Raw genomic sequence first — 23,303 nt, forward strand, 5'->3', positions numbered from 1 at the left:
TGTGTGCTTGTATATTCTTCCGATTGATTTGTGTTCTAGAACAGCATTTCTGTGTTTTTAGTTTTCAAATTTAAGAATATGTTTCCTTACGTTAGAAATACTGACGAATTCCATAATCATGTACAAATTACATACAATTGTAACGACTTGAAATATAAACCATTTTACAAAAAGGAATGCTTTCCTTATATTTTAATATTTTTTTCTACATTCACAAAATCAGTATGGGAAACAATAACCTCTTAATGTATGCTCCTAGCCTCCTATGCTCGTTTGTTTAATCTATCTCTTTTAAACAAAGTGCGCAGTAAACACGCATCGTGAACCGAATAAGGAGCTGCGAATAAGTAGCCAAACGAATCTGAAACTGCGAATAAGTAACCAACTTCACCGTCGTCTCTTCGCAACGTCCAACCTAGGCCGACCTCGCACTGAGCGGTTTTCCATGGTCCCCGATCCAGACCCTAAGCGTTCTACCACTTCACATATATTCCGACATACAACACTATTAACCTGCTAGATTACTTCACATCTAAGCAATATATAATCTGGCAATTCGCCAACCTCACAATCTCATTTGCCGTTTCTAGTAAAACGTCAGCCATGTCGCTTGTGCTGCCCTCTCTGGATTTCACGGGAGGTACTGTAGTTGTAGCTCCGCCTACTGTTCATTTACATGTATTTGCATGCTGGTGAAGTTGAAAACGAAAATGAAAAGTGGAAAAAGAAAATGAAAAGTGGAAAATGAAAAAGAAAATCACCAGCAGGTAGCGCCAATCCTCCTTTTTAATTTTCATTTTATATTTGTCACATATGACCCGTGCTCGAGTGAAAAATTAAATTGCAAATTAAGTGATTTCATTTTATTTTTAATTTTGTCATAATATTTTCACACATGTATGGAAAAAGAAATGGCAAAACGGTATTTTCATTTTCATTTTAGTGTTTTCATTTTAGTTTTATTATTGGCAGGAAATACCTCCCATAATCTAGTGTCCACACGCGTGAATGTCAAACATTCTTGAGTTCAAGAGAAATGGCGCAAGGCTGAATGATAATTTGTTAAAAACGTGTGTAAGTGCTGTAGATGTATATAAAGCCAGTTCGAAACGTCTTGCAGAATTTTATTTAACAAAAATGCGCAGGATGCAGCTTATTTTCTCCTAGAACAGAGACCATTTACAATGTCACACACTGGTAATATATTAAGCAAAATGTACATCCCAAATCGCCTCTAAAACATTAACATTTTATTGGCAACTAATAAGAAACAGATAATAGAACTTTTGGAAAAAAATACTTTAATAAACATATTGTTTATTTAAGAATCCTAAAAAAAGCATTTACCACATTGTGATCGGGCCACATACACCTTTACATTTCACATTTATGACATTTGGCAGACACTCTTATCCAGAGCAACTTACAAAAGTGATTTGTCACCTAATGTACATGTATGTGTACATACCTAGCAAGGCATTGTAGGAAACAAAGCCAGACGATAAAGACGATACATGTAAACAGGTCTCTCTTGTAAATGAGACGCCAAGTCTCAATGGGACTACCTGTATAAATAAAGGTCTAGTAATAATAAAACATGTCATACATGTGCATATATCACCCACAGGGGCAGGGTCGAGGGGAGGGAAAATAAATTTATTAAAAAATGTAAAATGAGGCGTGATAACTAGTATGGAAGCAGGGCCGGCCCTTCCATTAAGCTGGGCGTACACTGTGCGATTTTTGGCCCATTTTCAGCCGATTTTTCACTCGTGCGACTATTTTTCGATCGGGCCGAGTTTCTGCTCAATCGCGTGTCGTGCATCGTATAGTTTATGGCCGGTTCAGACTACACGAATTTAGCCCGATTTTGAACCGATTTTGTCGGAGCCGACAAATTGCCTGCGTCGGATCCGAATTTCAGTGTCACGAGCGACAAAGGTCCGTGTAGTATGACATAGTCCACGAGCAGTAATTTGACGTGAGCGACGCCGTCGGACTGTCCGACGAAAAGACTAGCATGTTAGAATTTTTTGTATTTTATCGCCTAGTTTGACATGCTCCACGATGTGCTCCCTGACGCTGACCAATAGGAAGACAGAGTGTTCTGTGGCGCACAAATGTAAACTGTAGCCATTATTGTCAGCTTCTATGCCCCGCCCCCGCGCGATGATCTACGAACTCACGCCGGGACGAGGACGATGTTTGGTCGGTGACTAACGTGTAGTGTTGCCAGTTCCTCGAGTACGACATGAAACGAATATAACTGCTAATCTGACATAGTGAACATCGTGAGGGACAAAAAAGTCGTGTAGTCTGCGCTTGGCATTACACAGGTAAACGAGGAGCGATTCACACCTCACGACCAACTCCCGATCAGAAATCGCAGCGTCGCAAGAATATCAAACATGTTTGAAATTCAAATCGCTCCTCGTGAGATCGCATGAGAGCGTCGGGTCGTATAGTGTGAGTATATGAATCGTGAGCTGTGAACTTTTAAACCCTGCGATTTAGTCGTACAGTTTGAGCTGGAGCTGAGTACACGATTTAAAATATCGTACAGTGTACGCCCAGCTTTAGGCGATATATGCTAGGGGCGCCGGCTGTCCAGGGGGGCGCTCGCGTGAATGCGTTATTTATTTATTTATTTATTTATATCTATTTATTTATTTATTACAAATGAACAATTCATTAAAAAACAGCAAAGTCCACATAATCACAACTTAATTGTTTAATAATATTAGTCAAATTAATAATTATAATAGCACACGATACCCATCACCCGCGCAGCCCCCTCCCCCCGCTCGCTCTGCGCACCTCGTTACTGTTTCTCTGTTGGGGAAAAAAACCACGCCACAGAGTGAGTGACATCTCTCCGTAAAGATGCCAAATAGACCGAAGTTCTCTGGTGCCCAGGGGAGAAAAATGAGAGGAGGAAGAAGCCAACGGTAATATAATATGGTGAATTACACTATACTATATGTTGTACTTGAAGGGTGCTTCGTTTTAATATGAGAATGCATGTTGATGTGTTTCCATCTTTGGCGGAGAATTTTTATAAGCAGATCTTACCCACTGACTCATATTGGTTTGCTGGCTCTCCCTTTTAATTTGAAACAAATCGAAAATGCAGCCAATCTGTAGCAGTGGTGTTTTTCTTTGAAACTAGTTCAAAGTTCAGTGAGCTCCAACTGCTGACCCCGCCCACAGATCTTTTTAATGAATGCGCCAAATTTTTCAAAGTACATATTTGGCACGTTGCGTCACGTCACGTGGTTAATATACTGCCACAATTTTACAATACTGTCATCATACTGCCCAATCCTAGTAGGTGCTTAGCTCAGCAAGTTTTTAAAATAAATATATATTAAAACACACCTATACTCCTCTGTTCCTTTCAGATGCAATTTTGAAATATTTAAATCCTGTTTCTACACTTCCTGGGCCACCAGAAGACACATTCTCAACCTTATCACCTCCCAGTGAAGCAGCATTACACCATCATATCCCTCCACCTCACTACACCAATATTTATTTATTATTAATATTTACACCATCATATCCCTCCACCTCACTACACCAATATTTATTTATTATTAATATTTACACCATCATATCCCTCCACCTCACTACACCAATATTTATTTATTATTAATATTTACACCATCATATCCCTCCTCCTCACTACACCAATATTTATTTATTATTCATATTTACACCATCATATCCCTCCACCTCACTACACCAATATTTATTTATTATTCATATTTACACCATCATATCCCTCCACCTCACTACACCAATATTTATTTATTATTCATATTTACACCATCATATCCCTCCACCTCACTACACCAATATTTATTTATTATTCATATTTACACCATCATATCCCTCCACCTCACTACACCAATATTTATTTATTATTAATATTTACACCATCATATCCCTCCACCTCACTACACCAATATTTATTTATTATTCATATTTACACCATCATATCCCTCCACCTCACTACACCAATATTTATTTATTATTCATATTTACACCATCATATCCCTCCACCTCACTACACCAATATTTATTTATTATTAATATTTACACCATCATATCCCTCCACCTCAGTACACCAATATTCATTTATTATTCATATTTAAAAGTTGTTCTCTGCACTACTTTATCTAAAATAGTTTTAAAATATTTTTGAGCAATATATTTATGGTTATACTGTAATATTTATAATTCATTTGGTTCTTATTTGTTTCTTTAATTTAGATTTTACTGTTTTACTGTTGTTTTTGTTCTAAAATAAAAAAAAAAAATTTTTTTTTCAAAAACATAAAGCTTTGCGGTGTCTGTGTGAGTGTAAAAACCTGATGATTGATGATGCAGGGGGCACCAACCAAAATCTCGCCTAGGGCACCACATTGGTCAGGGCTGGCTCTGTATGGAAGCATAACAGGCACTTAGCACCTATTTGAACACTTATGCAGTATTCAAGAAATAAATACTTGTAAAGTTATTAGAATACCTGGCGGTTGTGTCAACACCCTCTTCGCCTTTTGGTGTTTTCATTTGTTTGGGATTTAACCCTTCATCTGACTGATGACTGAGCTCTGCAGCAAAAGCCCCTGCTCTGTTTTTATTCCATGACCTATGATGCAGTCATCTGGCCATTTAATGTTTGCATTTATCCATCATTCTTTTGTTTAATTGTTTTAACAGGGTGTACCTGTTTTCTTTGGTGCTTTACCTTTGGATATGATTATATTCTGGATTTCTGACATGTCAGACCTATATTGGGACAGGAATTTATGTTAAACATGTATGTTAAACTATCCTACATTGAATTTCAGTATATGAATCAGTTATTTCAAGGTATTTGAAAACCTCTGTCATAGGAAAGAGTGTTTTATGAAGGTCTAACTCTTACTCTGCTGACAAAACCACTTTTTAATCTACCAGTGTCAAAAACAGACTATGAGCTAGAATGAAAATCTTGTGTGTGTAGTTTTATATCAGACCTACAGTTCTATATCAGACCTACAGTTCATTCACTGACTCTGCTGGCATCTCGTAGGCTTAGTAGTTTCTGGATGCTGCTTTCTTGTGCTTGGCAAGTGTCAATCATCCTCTCCATGCACTAGAAAACACACCAATCAAAACAAAGATCCAGAAGCCATCTCCCCATAAACTTAGGCTGACTTTGTCTCCTCAACATGTATGTGATGTATGCTCTGTCAGCTTGGCAACACTGAGCAGTATGGATATGGTCAGCCGTCCAACAGCTCTAATGCGGTTTTGTGGTATGACTCAGCCAGTCTCCTCAGGACATCCACCCTGTGAATGTCTATGGCAAAAATTACACATTAGATTTCTCTTAAAGGGCCGAAAGTGCAGTTAGGATTTCGTAGTTCTTGCTGTCACAATTACAGAAAGACTACGGGACTGGCTTAAAGTGTTCCAGATGATGATTGGATAATGTGTGTGTGTTTTATGCGAATAGACGAATATGATTTGTTGGCATGACATTAGGGGCGTGTCTAAGAGTCGTTATGTGTTACGAATGTCCGGTTGCCAAACAAACACCAAATTCAAGGTCTGAACGTCGGAGCAGGTACGTGATGTAGCGCAGGAACCTTTTGATTCTCCACTTCACATATTCAGTAGTGATGGGCAAATGAAGCCTCTTGAAGCAATGAAGCTTTCCAACCCTTTGCTTTCCAAAAAGGTTCATTACTCGAGGCTTCATTCATCACTCACTAGTGACATCTGCTGGTGAAAATAACAGCCTCGTCATTCAGTTGGATCATACTTTCAAAAATTTGTAAATGCAATATTGTCACAAAGTTTCAATCAAACTCATGTTTAGTAACAGAAGAATCAATTAAATCATGTTTTAATTATTAAAATGATTTGTAGCCAATCTAATCCTTGATCATTAGTGGTTGTGTTGGGTTTTCTTGTATGTCACATGGACTTATTTGACAATGAAGATATGTTGTACTTTACTATATTGGGAATTGAGTGATTGTTGAGGCAGACTGAATATTTTGAGTTAGAAAATGATTAAAAAAAAAACAGAATGTGTTTTAAATAATTGCTTCTTGGGGGTTCTAGATCTGGTTTGGCAGTCATGGCCTGGTGGTTAGGGAAGGGAAGTGGTTAGGGAACTGGTCTTGTAACCGGAGGGTCGTGGGTTCGATCCCCAGACCTGAGGCCATGACCGAGGTGCCCCTTAACCCTCAATTGCTCACTTATATAAAAATGAGATAAAATGTAAGTCGCTCTAGATAAGGGCGTCTGCCAAACGTAAAATGTTTTTAACATTACAAATAAGGTTTGCCTCTTCCAATGGTTTTTAGTCTGTTTTTGATGTGTGAATCTGATATACATCCTGATCAAACAAAAAAGAATTTAGAACGTTCCAGATTTTAAATTTAACCACCTACTACAACCCACGAAGCAACAGGGTTCATAGCGCTTTTATTTAGAAAAACGATACGCAAAATGAAGCAATGACGTCGCCGATGTAATGCGAGGCCTCGTTTGTTGCTGATCACGTGATTTTGCTCAATATGACACAAGCTCCGAAGCGGGGCTTCATCGGACACGCCCCTTTTTACTCGGTACACGTCTCGAAGCCTCGCTTCAGATGTCCCATCACTAATATTCAGCGTTACGGGTCGAGTGGTCTGATAGGAGAGTCTGTGGCTTTATAACGTTTGACACTGCACAGGTTGGTAAAGTTAAGGGATGTTTATTTGACACGATAAAGTCGTTACAGTTTAAACTAGCCGGTTAGCCTGCTAGCTAGCGTGTTGACCGCGTATAAGACTAAGTGGCCCGTTAGCTGCTTGAATGTTCGCGGCATTGATCTATATTATATATATTATATTAGTATATTATTATTATTAATATAGATCAATAGTTAGCAGTCTCGGTGCGGTCTCATAGACGGAGCCTCAGCTTACATACTGACGGGCGACGAGGACTTTTATTTTGTATCAGATCTAAACGGCGCCAAACTTCTGTAGTTCTGGACTAAACTCGTAGCCAGAGGTGTCAATTCCAGGTTCAGAAAGTAAAAGTCCTCACCAGGATTTTGCTCAGGCTTCCTGGATTGTGTTGATTCTACTAATCTTACCTGGATTGCACTAAATAGAAAATCTAGCAAGCTTGAGCAAAATCCTGGTGAGGACTTTTACTTTCTGAACCTGAAATTGACATCTCTGCTCGTAGCGGACCAAAACCACGAGGTTAGTCCGCAGGCCTACACACGAACTGTACTGCTGGGCTGCACTGACATCTTGGTTGGGGATTTATGCAGCTAGTTCGGTGGCACCAGGATGAAAGAGGACCCCGGGTAATGAAGCTTGAGCCGCACACAGGTGTGGGTGAGGTGGTGTCTCCCAGCCGAACCCCGTGTAGGTTCGGGCAGTGCTGGGAGGAAGGGTCTGTAGGAGGGCAGCGTCTACATTAGTATGTTGGGAGTAAAATGCGGACGTGTTCCTCGTAGGGATTCGTCATGGCCACCGAGGGGGATCCCACCCAGCTAGTGAAGGTGCTCCACCTGTTGGTGATGGCGTTCTCATGGGGGATGCAGGTGTGGGTGTCCTTCATCGCAGGTAGCGTGTCCTCCTTCTGTTGGACCTTCTAATGCAGCTCCTCACAGAAAAGGCCATTTGGACCAACATCTTACGATCCCTCCCTCTCTACACTCCTCTTCTTCAGGGTTTGTGCTGGTGTCCCAGGTGACCCTGCACACCTTTGGCCTGGTGCAGAGTAAACTCTTTCCTGTGTATTTTTACTGCCTGCTGGGATGTAACGCGGTCAGCCTGGCCATATATGCGGTGTACCACCCCAGGGAGCTGCTGGACTGGCACGAGACCATTCAGGTGAGTTCAACTTTGCCCCTTATTGTAAAGTGCATGTGTACTATAGGCTGAATGTAGCTCAAATCAGCTTTGCAGTATTTAATATAAAGTGGGTTATTAGGTTAATTAATTATATAAATGATCTTGTAATCAAGGTAGCATGCTTAACTTCTCGGCAGTGTGTAGATAAAAACAGGAACGTACACTCACCAGCCACTTTATTAGTTACACCTTGCTAGTACCGGGTTGGACCCCCTTTTGCCTTCAGAACTGCCTTAATACTTAGTGGCACAGATTCAACAAGGTACTGGAATCATTTCTCAGAGAGTCCCAAAGGTGAGATTGGATTGAGATCTGGTGACAGTGGAGACCATCTGAGTACAGTGAACTCATTGTAGTGTTCAAGAAACCAGTCCGAGATTATTCACACTTTATGACATTTATGCCGCTCTATCAGCTCTAACCAGTATGTCCATTCTCCTCTGACCTCTGGCATCAACAAGACATTTGCACCCACAGAACTGCTACCCACTGGGTATTTTCTGTTCTGGCACCAACAACCACGCCACGTTCAAAGTCACTTAAATCACCTTTCTTCTCCATTCTGATGCTCGGTTTGACCTGCAGCAGATCGTCTTGGTCATGTCTACATGCCTACATGCATTGAGTTGCTGCCATGTGATTGGCTGGTATGAGCAGTTGGACAGGTGTACGTAATAAAGTGACCAGTGAGTGTATGTCCTATAAAAAAAATGGTAGCCACTTATAGAGTAGTATGCCAGTTTCAATTGTACTGAATTAACCCACTTCCCACTCACAATTCCACACACACACACACACACACACACACACATATGGTCACATGCAACTGTACGCTTCCTGTGCAGATGGCCCTGTACTTCACGGCCGTAATCATGGCGGGCCTGAACACGCAGTGGTTCGGGCCTGCTGTCACTGAGAACATGCTGGTGATGAGGCAGATTGAGAAGGAACATGGGCTGGGTGAAGAGGTGGGCTTCGCCACAAACAGGGGGCGCTACACCACCCTCCGTGAGCAGGACCCCAAGTACAAGGCCCACAGGAGCAGCTTCTACCGATACCATGGCCTGTCCAACCTCAGTAACCTCGCTGGCTTCGCCTGCACCACAGTTAACCTAGTCTACCTGGCCCTCCATCTGGCCTCCATATGAGAACACTGGGACGTGTATGACTGACTCCGTCTGTTCTGGGAGAGCTGTGTTCAGGTTCTGCCAGACACTGTCCCAAACGTTTAGTGTTTCCTCAAGTAATCCTGCTTCTAAACTAAGAGACAAGCTGAATTGTAGGTTATAATGTTGGAAAATAAGACTGGAGGTTTTGCCCCCTGTGGTAAAATCATGTTTTTTTTTGTTTGTTTTTGTTTTCTTGCATTCACTAATGTGTCCTTCAGTGACTAGAAATTACTGTTCTGGCTTTACATTATGTGTTAAGGCTGCACAGTTAATTATACATCAATCACAATCAGTCACTTGTAATTAAATAATTGTAGATAATATTGTAAGCACAATAATGCCTGGATTACTCACCATTTTTTATTTTAACCTAAATATTTTGCCATGGTACAAGTTATTGAAGTGATATAGGATAACATGGTTAAGATGTTTGAAGCAAATACTCTAAACAAATTCATTTTGTTTTTTTTTAGCTTACTGCAGGAGACCTTGGAAACAGTGATTTAAGTGCCTGTAAATCCCACTAACCCTTCCTGCAGATTATTCAGCATCACTGCAGATTATTCAGCATCACTGCAGATTATTCAGCATCACTGCAGATTATTCAGCATCACTGCAGATTATTTAGCATTACTGTCGAAACAGATGACTATTAGGGCTGCATGGTATGTCGTTTATTTATCAGTACTGCAGTAATGACCTGCGCAGTATTGATATTGGCAGAAGCCATGAAAATAACCTTTTTAACAGACCACGTTGATTGCAGCAGGGCTCTGATCCTGATCGTTCTAGATTCATTCCAGATACGTGTTCTCTGATGTTTGGTTGAAGTGTGGTGTTTATGGTGATGGTGATACAACACACTTGTTAAAGTATGGTGATACAACAAGCCGAAATGTTTATAATGGAAATAATGCAGGCAAATTGCCACAGATGAACCACTATTGTTAATGGCAGTGTTGTGAATGGCAGTCTGTACTGCAGATGTATCCAGCAGTGTAATTGTAACATGGTACTTTTCTTCATATCAAACTAATTACATAACAAATCCTACTTTTATATTCATGTTGAAAATGTAAAACCCAAGTTTGTCCAATACTAGTTACTAAAAACAAGGCTGTGAAATTGGTCAGTAGTCACAAGTCACTAGTTTTGAGAAAACGGCATATTAACAATTTTATAACGAATCGCTTAAATTGGATACAAAGTGTATTTTTAAATTTTTCTAATTGTTTACATGATTAATATATTATTGGTATACAAATCATGTGAATTGTAAGTACATCCAGTTATTTTTATGAATAAAAAATATTAAATGGCTGGCAAAGGATGCCTTGTGTTTCAAGACATCAGAGCAGTGCTATTGGTTTTATTATGCAATTGTTGTGGTTATGCATATGCGTGTATTTGACTGTGTTAAAGGCGACTTTATAATTGTTTAATACTGCCTGTGGTTTGTAAAGAAAAAAAATAAATTCTTTTATCACATTTACACGATGTGCTGTGTACCTGTGTTCACAGGGTAAAAGCCAAACAAGCTTGTGTTCACAATGCATGTGTCCAGAAGCGCGGTGTAAAAAGCTAAACGCTCTTAACAACAGAGTTCTCTGCTTTCCACGACACATCACCACAGTGATGATTCTGTACCCAGAGGTCTGCGTAATGCTCCTGTGTCCGTTGCCTATACTTTAACTCTGAAAGGGAGATCTAAACTCTTGGGTCCGTCTGTGGCACCGTATCCTGATTTGAATGAGGTTTCCAGTGCTAGCCTGAGCTCGATGTTTACACAGGTCAAGGCAAGTGCCGTCCTCATCAGGCCACAGACAGCTATCTGACTCAGCCCTCTTATCAGGCTTGACGTTCACCGGGATGGCCAGACGTCATCAGCTGAGCGAGTAGAGGGCTCTGCGATATTAAATGTACATTTATTAAATTATATTGAGCATAATTTTAGAACATGGTGACCTTGACATGTGAGTTGTCACAAGGCTGGGAGTAGAGGATGGAGATGCCATGTTGGCCCCTCATATTCACAGAACCAAGAGAATACTTTTAAAAACTCGGCCTTGTGTACATTACCATTAGTAGTAAACAAACAGACAAAGCATCACATGATGGAGTGGACCATTGAAAGCTTATGGATAAGCAACAGATTTCACATGCAACACAGTTATCACCTAACTGTGCCCGTTTTATGGCCTTCAGCTCATTTCTAATCTGAAGACGTATTGAATCCAGACAAGCTGTGTTTCTCGAGCATATCCAAAGGTAGGTGCTTTCTGATAAAGCCTCCAGAAGTCTAGTGTTTCTGGTGCTGATTACTTTGGACAAATGAGAAGTTTTAAGCTTCACAAAGCACTTTTGTAAGTCACTCTGGATAAGAGCGTCTGCTAAATGCCACAAATGTAAATGTAAATACATCCAAAATCCAATCCATCCAAATCACACCTTAAAAATCTGTTGTATAATTCTAGCTATTCAGCTCAGTCTTGCACAAAAAAATGTTTTAATACATTTCAAAAGTTGGATAAAGTATATACAATTTCCTCAAAAAAAAAGTCAGTGTCTAACCTTCCATTGTTCAGGCCAGTGTCACAATGTCTTAGCTTTCTGAAACAACACACCAGTGGGATTTAACTTGGACCTGCTAATAATATCAGGTACCTTTTGATGAGGCCTTGTGGACATAGATAAGCAGAATACATAATTGCATAACTCTGTGTGTGTGTGTGTGTGTGTGTGTGTGTGTGTGTGTGTGTGTGTGTGTCAGTGCATTAGAGCCTACGATGTAGGAGCAGGACTGCACTAACAGGAGAAGTGGAGGGTGTTGTGCTCTCATCTCCAGCTAAGATGGGGGTTAAAGTCTACCTGGGGACAATAGCACAGAGTTGGCTAAAAGATCTCACGAGAATGCCCCCTGAATGGTAAAGGATTGTCAGACTTGTTGGACCAAACGTTCTTTCTCACTTAATTCCACAACCTGTGACGAACAGAAATCAGAGACTCCAGAAACAACAGTAGCTGTGACATGGCCCTCACCGCATCTCCTTGTGCCCAAATAGCGGACATACAGAGGCTCAAAGTGTCCTTACGTACACACATTATATTATAGGGGTGGAGTATAATAATATATTATGGAGAAGTTGGTGAGTGCAAAAGCCAATCAGTAACACGCATGAACTGGAACGTCAAGTTCTCAATATAAAGTTTATTTAACAAATGTAACACCTCATAAAAATATAAAAGTCCTCACGCAGGCTTAAGGACACTAAACCACTCGTTCACAGCCGGCACACCTATAAGATGTGGTGTATAATCAATCACACACTTCCCCCAGGTCCAGGGCACTTTTGGTGAAAACACCAGGAAGTGCAGGAGAAAGACTCATGCAGGAATGTAATCACAGGAAATGTCCTAAAATGCCTAAAGAATTTTGAGCAGCTCTTTCATTGTATTCCAGTTTATTCGCAAGCTGAGCTTAATTGCTCAACAAATGTTAATGCCCAAACAACAGTCCCTTATTTGATTTCTTCTAAGATAAATGCTACAATTATCCGGCATACCAAGGAACAACGTAAGGAATTAGGACAATATGTAGCATTTTACATATTTGTCTTCTTTTGTGAAGTGTCGACTATATCATAGCGGTGTTAGCTGGCTCGGTAGAACAGATATGATGTGATTGGGTCCTCAGCGGGGAACTGGGAGCTCGGTGTCATTCAGCTCGGTATCACACTGGTGTACACAACCCAGATCCGGGAGTACCGCACAGAGGAGTGTAGACTACACACACACACACACACACACCCTCCCAGCACAGGAAACACCAGCCGCTCAAACTCAAGCACGAAAGCGGATTTGGGGCTTTGCATGTCTTGGGCTGAGGTAGGTTCCGAAACTGTTTTGGTTGTTTGTTTGTTGTTGTTGTTCTCTGTCGCGTGCGGATAAATCACCACCACAACCGTGCGCGAGGACTGTTTACTAAACATGCGTTCTGCTATTTTTCGTGAGGGCAAACTCTATATTATCGAATTGAGGTTTTGGAAAAGTATAAGTTTAAATGCAAAAGGTAGGCCTTGTTACTGCAGGATTTGTCGTTAGCGGGACACCTGGGCATGTACACACAGGTGAGGAGTGAGTTCAGCTGCAGTCCTGAAGTCCAGCATGTGTCCGTGGACCACACAGAGACCGTATATATATACACACACTGGGTCACTGGGACCACCACACATCAGATCCTTTAGTGAACATGGTGTGTGTACTGAGATGGACACTGAATCACCCCTCACATGAGGGCGGGGATATGACGGGACTGCACGCAAAGTTAAAACCATAAACCTGCCGAGCACAGGAGCTAGCAAACGGAGAACACATTTCATCTAGATACATGTAAAATAACCTGTCACCTAGTTACAGTTTTTATGTCTAGTGTAATATTTGCGTCTATGTGCATTTGTCAGACGTGGACCGAGGCTGTTAAGGTACAAGACAGATGTTTCACTGATACGGACTGATACAAGTTGAGACAATATCCCGGTACAGGACATGCCTTGAGGAATTCATAAACATGTCTCAGGCCAATAATCTGTTTTTTAGAGGCGCTAAAAATTCAATTTTTGAAATTTGGTTTGGCTTTGGGATAATGCTACACTGACATGTACCTTTTTCTTAATTTCACCCGTTAACAATGAATAGATCCAATATAGTGTGTTGCAGTTTGAGTCAATTTCTTGGCAGTTGAACATGAACCAACGGGTGACTGTCCAGTCTTCTCATATAAGGTCAGTCTCTGATCAGCTACAAGATAGGGTCATGTTTGATGAAGATAGCACTTCCCATAGACAGTCATCGTCGAATTACAGCGTGAGGTCTCCCATCGTGATCGCTCAAGGGTCTAATTTCCTAAGAGGTATAAAACAATAAAAACACTGTTTCTGATCCTTTTTATGGTGCCCGTTATTTATGGTTTTTATATAGCCAAACATCTGCCACATAGTTCAATTTACGAACGCCACATTGTGTATTATTATTAACATTTTTATTATTGAGTAGTCATGATAGAACCTCTTTTTGTCAAACAAGAAAGAAAGTTCCTACGTATAATAATGCGCATGATGCATGGGCAGGCAATATTTGTTGATGAGCACAATTTTGAATTTGTTGTTAACAGTTCAGTACTGAAATTTCGGATGTCAAGTAGCCTACAGTCAACCGTTTTCATCTCTCCAGTGTTTTTAGAGTTTAACATGTCTTTCATCCACTGTACGTCATGTATGGATTATAGTTTGGAGGTGCTTTGATATGCATAAAGCTACTTTATGCATTTACTTTATTACTTCCAGTATCGTCCACGGGAAGGTGCTAATTATCAGTTATCATATTGGCCCAAAGCATTCAACATCAGTGCATCACAAACAATTTAATATTTTAATACCTTACACCGTTAGTGTGATATTAAATGGTCTTTGCGATACAGTGTGACTATGCATTAGAAAGGACGTTCTCTTTAGTCTGTGTTTCAAAACCTCATGTTCTCTTCCTCAGAATTTGGCAACACCTTCAGCAATGTAAACCACATGTGACTCTCATAGTTCTCACTCAGCATTGTTATAACTGTCATAACGGGCGGCTCACCAGGAACTGCCTCGCGTCTAAAACACTAGCTGTAAACGTTGCTGCTTCTAGTGAGAAGAGGTTTCTTAAATGTAGGTGACGTTTAATGCATTCTGCTTCATCTCTGAAAACCACTCACAGACACTCTCCAGTGTCAAGGGCCTGTTCCAGACCCCTCCTACACACACACACACACACACACCTGTTTCCAGAAGCATGCTAGATTCATGGCTAGAATTTAAATTCATGGCTAGAATTTAAACAAGGGCTCTCCACCCCCCTGGTGCAGTGGTTGGCGTGGGCGCCTGTGTTCACTCTTTGTTGTGCGGTAATGTGTGCACCTCTGGAGAGGAGTCGTGCTCCGAGCGCCCGGACGCTCCTCTAATGGCTCTGTGCATTTTGTTCAGGGGTCTGTCACCATGGAGACGCTCCTCGCCAGAGGCTAGTGGTGTGCTGTATGGCTGTGGCTGGGTGGGGTGAAGCGGGTGAAGCGGGTGGAGGAGGGGGGATTAATGGTCAATGCTCGGAGCTCCGTGGTTAGTTGGGTCTTTGGATTTTTCTGGAGATGACAGACTCAGGGAGCTGTGCTCAGAGGGTCACAAGCTATCCAGCTTTAGGAGACAAAGCAAGTTTCTTCCCGTTGTACAGTTGATGAGCTTAGTTCCCTGGTTATGGTAGATTCTCTCGGCATATGTGATTTTGTGATTGCAGTACCATTCAGGATGGTTTGGGTTTACTAAAAAGTACTCAGATGTTTAAATCTGAGATACAAATGCAAGTGAATATAATGTGTTAGATTTTTTTGTAGTTTGCTTTTTATAATCAAGCATGGAAATGGATTTGTCTAAAATCTGCTGTTGTACCAACTCTAGATGGCGTCAGTGAGCGACTCACGCTTCCAACAGCTGCCCTCTCAGAAGGATGTCGCTGACCAAAACTTTGACTACATGTTCAAACTCCTCATCATTGGTAACAGCAGCGTGGGCAAAACCAGTTTCCTGTTCCGCTATGCCGACGACTCCTTCACCTCGGCCTTCGTCAGCACCGTCGGCATCGACTTCAAGGTCAAAACGGTCTTTCGCAACAACAAGCGCATCAAGCTACAGATCTGGGTATGAGTGACTCTGGGTCCTACTGAGGTTTTCTCCTGTTCTGATTCATTAGAGCTGGTGTGACGCTTCACTCCGGAGAGTTTTCAGAACTGCACAAGAAAGTAAAGATCATTAAAACAAATCCTTTCTACAGTTTATGCTAGTGGTTTATATTGAAACACCTGTGGTGCTTTCTGGCTTTTCTGCAGCACTTTAAGGGCCAATTTCTTGAACCTGCATTAAGAATAGTCTGTAAACAAACTGCAGTGCTAATGTTGAATAATCTAGGTTTCTAGGCTGGGTCTGGGAAGCTGGAATCTTTAACACTGGGAAGCTCCACCAAGTTCTTTTTCCAAATCCACAACTAGCACGGTTGGTGTCTCAGAGAACATAGGATTTCTGCATATATTTTTGCTGCTAGGAAGGAATTTAAATGGTCAGTTTCAGTTGGTTTCCTGAACACAGATTAACACCGACTTCCTGCCTGAATGGTCCTGTTACTGCTGGTATTCCACCTCCAAGCATTTTTAGAGGTTAGTCCTAGTGAAGCCTAATCCCTTCAAGAGGTGACTAAATATTTTTCAGATAATTAATTTGGTTAATGCATTGCAAGCCATTAAAAATACACGTAGGCATTACATTGCACCTTTTCCTGACTTCCAGTAAGCTTAACATGCATCTCTAACTAAGACGGCTTAAAATATAACCGTTCTCAGTTCCTTCTGCTATTTCATTTAACATAAGTGCATATTTGGCAGGTATCGGTGATCTACGGTCTTCATTTTCCTTGTATTTCTGTGTGGGAGTCAAACCTGTGTCCCTCAGTCACAGGGTGCCCTCTCACAGGCCAGACGTCTGAGCTGCAGTTAACCCTGTCTACAGGCACCCTGGGGAGGGTTGTTAAAGTGCGTCCCTCAAACCTTACTCTCCCCTCTTCTGTTGACTTCCATCGAGTTGTTAACGCATGACATTTCACAGCCGCGTCTGAGTCTTTGTGCTTGGCAGGTCTATGCTGGCAGGGCTGCGCTGGCAGGTCTATGCTGGCAGAGCTCTGTGTGTTGGTGTATAGGTAGGCAAACCGATACGTGCTGGTGTAGTTTGTGCTTGGGGGGGTGAGTGTGAGGTTAAGTGGAGGACTGTACACGTGAGTCCTCTCTGCAGCCTGCGTCTCCTTAATGCACTCCGTGGCATCCGTCCAAACCTGCAGTGGCCCATTGTTTGCCCCATGCCAGCTCTTCCAGGGGGCAAGAAGTGCTTCCTGTCATGGCCACGCCCCTGCTTCCTGGCATGGCCACACCCCTGCTTCCTGACATGGCCACGCCCCTCACTGTTCCCTCCTACTCCCAGTGAGTTCAGCTGGTGAGGGTCTTCAGAGAGGTTTTGCATTAGCTTGGCACAAGTCTTTCCTAGATGTTTAAATTGAATCAGGTCCTGTAATTGTAGCTTTTCATCCAACGACATTGTGACTTTGTTTGCCCCCCAGACTGGAGGTGCACAGAGTCATTGGTATAAATGAATTGTTTAAACAGACTGCTCTAATGCTGTTCTTCAGGTAGTAGTTTCACTGACCACTCCCACTGTCTCCAACTGGGTCTAACATTCACTTCTGTCCCTGCGTTTCTTCTCTTTATCTGCAAGTGTCAGCAATACCTACAAGGACAGTAAACCAAAGCAGCTCTGGCACTGTGGAGACCTTTTGCTGGTCACCATGTTTTAAAAGCCCTTTTTTCATACAAGTATAGAGTATAAACTCTATTAAGTATAGAGTTTATGAATAGGCATAACCGTGTATTGCTACAGAAATTGAAATGTGTGGAAATGCCTCTTCTGTACACAGACTGTCCCTAATGCCTCACCTACCACACCTTCATGTTTCACAGCACACAGACTGTCCCTAATGCCTCACCTACCACACCTTCACGTTTCACAGCACACAGACTGTCCCTAATACCTCACCTACCACACCTTCATGTTTCACAACACACAGACTGTCCCTAATGCCTCACCTACCACACCTTCACGTTTCACAGCTCTGCATGACCAAACACAGCACGTCACATTTGAAGAAGACATGATGACATTTGTAGTATTGACACTTTCACCTTGCTGCTTTATGAAGACTGGCAAAACCACTTCCTATTTATATGCACTCCTCTTTTTTGTTTATTGTTCTTCTGTGTTCTCTGGTGAGCTGGTGAGCAGTGTGAGAGATCAAGTGCACTGCTGGAGCTCCAGTAACAGAATAAACTGATTGTGGCTGGACCTTCAATAACAGAATAAACTGATTGTGGCTGGACCTTCAATAACAGAATAAACTGATTGTGGCTGGACCTTCAATAACAGAATAACAGACTATGGCTGGACTTTCAATGGTGGAATAAATTGACTGTGGTTGTAGGTCAATGACATAATAAACTGACTGTGGTTGGATCTCATTGATGGAATAAACTGACTGTGGTTGGATCGTCATTGATGGAATAAACTGACTGTGGCTTGAGCACCAATAACAGAATAACCTGTCTGTGGTTTGAGGTCAATGACAGGACAAACTGACTGTGGCTTGAACATTAACGACACTGTCGCAACTTGCAGAACTCTTGAAACAAATTTCTTTTAGTCAAATGTAATGACTACTTGTTATATATATATTTAAATGTTTACAGTGCAGTGCAGATATATTTTTCTAGCACTGCACATGGCTGAGGAAAAGATGCTCAGCACTGTATTATATAATCTGTATTCATTATACCCAATGAGAGTGAGAGAGTGAGAGACTCTTGCACACTTAATGGAACATGTCTAACCCGATACACCCTTTTGTAACCTGGGTAACCCCCTCCCTCTCTGATGTCAGGACTCTTATGCAAATGAGGGGTAGTAAACCAGGTTTCCAGGCAACAGTAGGGTAGTTGCTGTGCCAACCTAGCCCCTTTACCCGTTTGATTATTATAACGCTCCCACTGTGTAATATCTGTCTGTTTTGCACATCTGGTTCAGACATCAGCTCTGACTGGTTGCTTCTTTAAAGGAGAATTTCAGTGATGCTTAGACAAAAATTTTTTCATACAAGTGGATTGGATATGTAATAACTATACTTGGAAATAAGAATGAATACTTAGTTCTTTCCTTGTAGTTTCCTCTTTTCATTCTGTCTTCACAGACTCAGTAAATAGTTGTTACCACTCTGTGTGGTATAGTATCACATTACTGATGTCAAGTGTAACTTGCATTTTTGCAGGAAACTCGGAAATGCTGCCCTCTGCTGGCTAGGAATAGTAATCAACTTCTACAACTTCAGTTTACAAGATCAAGCTCTGACAGTCAGCCCTATATTTGAAACACTGATTGAAACTCGACGTAAACACAACAGGGCTTCTCTGTGTTGACTGGGACCTTTCATCATTCCCTCTCTGGTTGAGAGTTAGAGCTGTCGCATTGTGCCGTGCCATTTATGTGAGTGTAGACACTGGCTTTGTGTCTGTTTTAGGACACAGCAGGGCAAGAGCGCTACCGAACCATCACTACAGCGTACTACAGAGGAGCCATGGGCTTCCTGCTGATGTATGACATCACCAACCAGGACTCCTTTAACGCTGTGCAGGACTGGTGAGCGTAAAGGAAGGAATGGGAAACTGTTGCAGGCATATGTGTACCAAATAGAGCATCATAAAAACGTGTGTGTGTGTGTGTGTGTGTGTGTGTGTGGGGGGGGGGTCTTCAGGGCTACTCAGATTAAGACGTACTCGTGGGACAACGCACAGGTAATCCTAGTGGGAAACAAATGTGATCTGGAGGATGACAGACTCATTCCAACAGAGGACAGCCAGCGACTAGCTGATGAACTCGGTGAGAACACACACACACACACACACACACACACATCATAGCAGGTGCACAGAACGCAAACAAAACACACCCATCAAGCCTCATTCATTTTTTATCCACCTTCCCTGTTGCCAAGGATTCCAGTTTTTCGAGGCCAGCGCCAAAGACAACATCAATGTGAAGCAGGTGTTTGAGTGCCTGGTGGATGTGATCTGTGAGAAGATGAATGAAACCATTGAAGCAGATGGTGATCCACTCGCCAACCACAAAGACCCCAACCACCAGGACTTTCCCACCAGGGGACAGAACAGCTGTGCCTGCTAAAAGCCCCTCCAGCCCCCAGTGCTGTTACCTATACATATACCTACACTGCCGTTTTACCCCCATGCCCACCTGTGCACACTGGATGAGGCAAGCTGCAACCCTGGCCCACACGATGCAGAGACAGACAGGTGTATGGATTAGATACAACACAGTCAGACAGGTGTATGGATTAGATACAACACAGTCAGACAGGTGTATGGATTAGATACAACACAGTCAGACAGGTGTATGGATTAGATACAACACAGTCAGACAGGTGTATGGATTAGATACAACACAGTCAGACAGGTGTATGGATTAGATACAACACAGTCAGACAGGTGTATGGATTAGATACAACACAGTCAGACAGGTGTATGGATTAGATACAACACAGTCAGACAGGTGTATGGATTAGATACAACACAGTCAGACTGGTGTATGGATTAGATACAACACAGTCAGACAGGTGCCACCCACCCCCACCCCAGCACCTCATCCTAACTCTCACAGAACAAGCTCGAAACACCAAACATCTCCACCAAGCTTAGATATGTAGCAGGCAGCTGGAGGCTATCTCTCCAGCAGCAGGGAAAGATAAAGATCTGGGCACTGACATTCACGCCTTCCCCCAAGCCACAGCCCCTTGGTCACGCCTCCCCTGGCCCCTCCCCCCAGGTGAATGTCCCCCAGTTTGGGAGACCTGTGGTTTTAGCTTAGTCCATAGCTGTCACTGCCACGGTCTTGACCAGTGTACTGTGTCTGGGTTCAGCCCTAGAGGCTGCAAATACATTGGTGGTCAAGTACACATGCTAGTGCACTAGAGTATAAATGATTTGACTGTGTACACACAATGTAGGGCAATAGGAAATAATATAAAAAGTCCAGAGTAAATAATTTAATTAAGATTTTGTTCATATCAGTGATGGTCAATATAATTTGATGTGGAAGAAATTTTCATAATTGGAATGGTTTTTAACTTAAAAAAGCTATAAAAAACATCATGCTGTAACTCATAAATAGGCCATGATTACATCAACTTTTCAACTACTAGGTCTTGAACCTTTTCTGAACCCGTTACACCTACAATAACATTTGTTTGTTCAACATTTGGAATCGAGCTCATAGCTCCATTTCATTTACAATGAATTAAAAATGCAAGAACGCCAAGTCCAGTATTACAAACACTTGGTATGCTGTGACTTCACTATTACCAAAAGTCTGATCCTGCTTTGAGTGGGGACATTATGTTGAGACCAGCGGTAACGTTGCCCTGTAGTGTGAGAGGTCTTCATGCTAACGGCTAATTGCAAAAGACTACATGTGAAGGGGAGGGCATGATGGACCATGTGCCAAACTCATTAGAGCGCCTGGCCTGCCGCTTCCTTCCAGTCCGTCCCCCCTTTTTTTACCACTGATTTGAGCACAGAGAGAAGTTGTTCTGGCACGTCCGTCAGTCTTTCACTCTGCAGGACAGCAGAGTGTGTAGGGTGTAGGGTGTAGGGTTCCTGGCTTGTGCTCTTTGTGTATCTAGACATTGAAGTCCCTCTGATAGGCATCAGTTCAGAAAAGGTGTACATGTATAGTTCTAGCCTGTAGCACAACAGACCTGGTCTTGTTTAATGCTCCCTGTTTTGTGAGTTCGCTCGTAGGGCCCAAATGAAACCCTCCTGCTCCAACCTGGTCAGAGTGATAAGACAGAAGCTGCAGGACACACTAGTGGTTCGGTCCCCACACCCCTCGCTAGCTCTCTGTGATATGCAGTGCTAACTGCCTCCTCTGTCCAGGTGGCTCTATGTGTCTTAAGGGCTCGTGCACACTGTGCTGTGAATGTGCTGTGCTTTCAAAGCTTTTACATGGTGTAAGGGACCTGATCCATTTTCTTATTATTAACACTAGCCATTTGCTCCCATATCTTACCATATTTTGCACCATGTTTTTTTTAGAAATGTAACTTTCTTGGAACAGTTGAAATATAGTTGCAAACATAAAGAAGCACTTATTTATTCAGTGACTGTGTCTGCTCCTGTAGTGTGACACCTGTACGTGAAGGTTGTGTTAGTGCAGTATTGAAGCCTCTGTGTTAAAGATTCTTTGCCTTAATCACTGTCTCCTAGAACTACACAAGACTACAGTGTGCTGATGGGATGAAAGCACCTTTCCTGCTAGTACTCATTTCATATTCAACTCTCTGAATTGAACTCATTTAGACTTTTAAACCAGACTTGTTTGTTTGTATTTCTGGCTTAGAATATTTTAAAGAAATATTAAATGTATGCACTATTTACAAAATAAAAGACTATTTGTTGGGATTTGTGTCTCTGGCTGTTCTAGCACTGTTACAATAAAGTAAAGTGGGAATGAGAATATGCATTTAATATGCTCAACTCAATTATTTTTTTCTGTTCTTTGGTGAGAAACAGTAAGATGCAGAGTTCCTCTGATACCATCTGATTTATGACTGTACGCCATGTCTGCCATGTGCCCGTTTTATCTAACGACCCAGAGAAGTGTACGACAAAGTGCTTCCTGAGGCATGTTCTCTTGGTAGTCACCGGTAACCCGCAGCTCCTGAAATGAGAAAGAAGGAGGAGGAGGGGGGGGCAGAGAAAGCTTCACAGTACAATGTACAGGATGTGAAATATGCTAGGCCTGTTCATAGGTCTGTGTGCGCTACTCTTTTGGACACAAATGAAGAACACTTTTCCGCTAAATTAGAAAATCATTCCAGTACTCGATGGGAACTCAGCCATTTCTCATATAATCATATGGGATTAACCTTCTTCATCATTACGATTTAAGGATTTTTTCCCTCTCAGGAGCCAAAACAAATCTGAGTCCCCTCCTGTGCTGGTGATCGACGGACGGGGGGCCATGTGGTAAAGAGGCTCCGTCACGCGCAGGCGCGGTGCAGATACTGTATCACCTGCCGGCGCACTACGAACCCGCTCAGAACCGACAGGTACGGTCACGTGACGGCGTCGTCACGCGTCCGTGTGAAGTAACGGCGACGTCCGGGCAGAACAATAAAGGGTTCTGGCACTGCTGTGGGTTTGGACGGCATGTGCTGCCAAAACTTCACACTTTTATCTACGCGCGAAAGACGCGCTCGAATATGTTGATAACGCACGTTGGGAGTAGAACACAGGGGTGCTGCCCGCTGATAACACGGCCGGTTACTGTCACTCCATACGAGTGAAACCTTTTCAGGGTTTATATCGTTATAAGTCTCATGTTGTCACTGATTCACTTACACACAAAAAGTTCTTTTTTCCAAACCGTATAGGCTACCAAATGTGTAAGTTACACGTCTTTAAAGAAGTGGTGAGTGCCTCACAAATCGCCCCAAACGCGATGCCAGGTCAGCTCACAACAAACCCGAG

At 42.2% G+C, this 23,303-nt stretch overlaps 2 protein-coding genes across 4 annotated transcripts; both read left to right on the top strand.

The window, feature by feature from the left end:
- The first annotated feature begins 5,506 nt into the window (after positions 1–5,506).
- Positions 5,507–10,574, top strand: tmem205 (transmembrane protein 205). 2 transcript variants are annotated; one of them, XM_076988687.1, is made up of 4 exons: positions 5,507–5,617; positions 7,520–7,628; positions 7,735–7,898; positions 8,765–10,574. In XM_076988687.1, exons 2-4 carry the CDS (start codon positions 7,529–7,531, stop codon positions 9,065–9,067), a joined length of 567 nt encoding a protein of 188 aa, XP_076844802.1. In that variant the 5' UTR covers positions 5,507–5,617; positions 7,520–7,528; the 3' UTR covers positions 9,068–10,574. The 2 variants fall into 2 exon arrangements, with proteins under 2 accessions (XP_076844802.1, XP_076844804.1); XM_076988689.1 differs by lacking the exon at positions 5,507–5,617 and adding an exon at positions 6,691–6,739.
- A 1,866-nt stretch (positions 10,575–12,440) lies between these two features.
- rab3db (RAB3D, member RAS oncogene family, b) lies at positions 12,441–22,232 on the top strand. 2 transcript variants are annotated; one of them, XM_076988639.1, is made up of 5 exons: positions 12,441–12,662; positions 15,574–15,813; positions 19,280–19,398; positions 19,514–19,638; positions 19,754–22,232. In XM_076988639.1, exons 1-5 carry the CDS (start codon positions 12,630–12,632, stop codon positions 19,939–19,941), a joined length of 705 nt encoding a protein of 234 aa, XP_076844754.1. In that variant the 5' UTR covers positions 12,441–12,629; the 3' UTR covers positions 19,942–22,232. The 2 variants fall into 2 exon arrangements, with proteins under 2 accessions (XP_076844754.1, XP_076844755.1); XM_076988640.1 differs by lacking the exon at positions 12,441–12,662 and adding an exon at positions 12,703–12,973.
- The last annotated feature ends 1,071 nt before the right edge of the window (positions 22,233–23,303 follow it).

Source organism: Brachyhypopomus gauderio, unplaced genomic scaffold, assembly GCF_052324685.1.
Source record: "Brachyhypopomus gauderio isolate BG-103 unplaced genomic scaffold, BGAUD_0.2 sc63, whole genome shotgun sequence".
In the NCBI taxonomy this organism is placed as follows: domain Eukaryota; kingdom Metazoa; phylum Chordata; class Actinopteri; order Gymnotiformes; family Hypopomidae; genus Brachyhypopomus; species Brachyhypopomus gauderio.

What these genes read in the sequence shown, in the direction of transcription:
- rab3db (XM_076988639.1), top strand. Translation starts at nt 12,630, where the DNA reads ATGCTACAATTATCCGGCATACCAAGGAACAAC. An exon ending in GCATCAAGCTACAGATCTGG is followed by an intron (nt 15,814 to 19,279) that starts GTATGAGTGACT and finishes TGTCTGTTTTAG; the next exon opens with GACACAGCAGGGCAAGAGCG. An exon ending in GCGACTAGCTGATGAACTCG is followed by an intron (nt 19,639 to 19,753) that starts GTGAGAACACAC and finishes CCTGTTGCCAAG; the next exon opens with GATTCCAGTTTTTCGAGGCC.
- tmem205 (XM_076988687.1), top strand. Translation starts at nt 7,529, where the DNA reads ATGGCCACCGAGGGGGATCCCACCCAGCTAGTGAAGGTGCTCCACCTG. An exon ending in GTGGGTGTCCTTCATCGCAG is followed by an intron (nt 7,629 to 7,734) that starts GTAGCGTGTCCT and finishes CCTCTTCTTCAG; the next exon opens with GGTTTGTGCTGGTGTCCCAG. An exon ending in ACTGGCACGAGACCATTCAG is followed by an intron (nt 7,899 to 8,764) that starts GTGAGTTCAACT and finishes CTTCCTGTGCAG; the next exon opens with ATGGCCCTGTACTTCACGGC.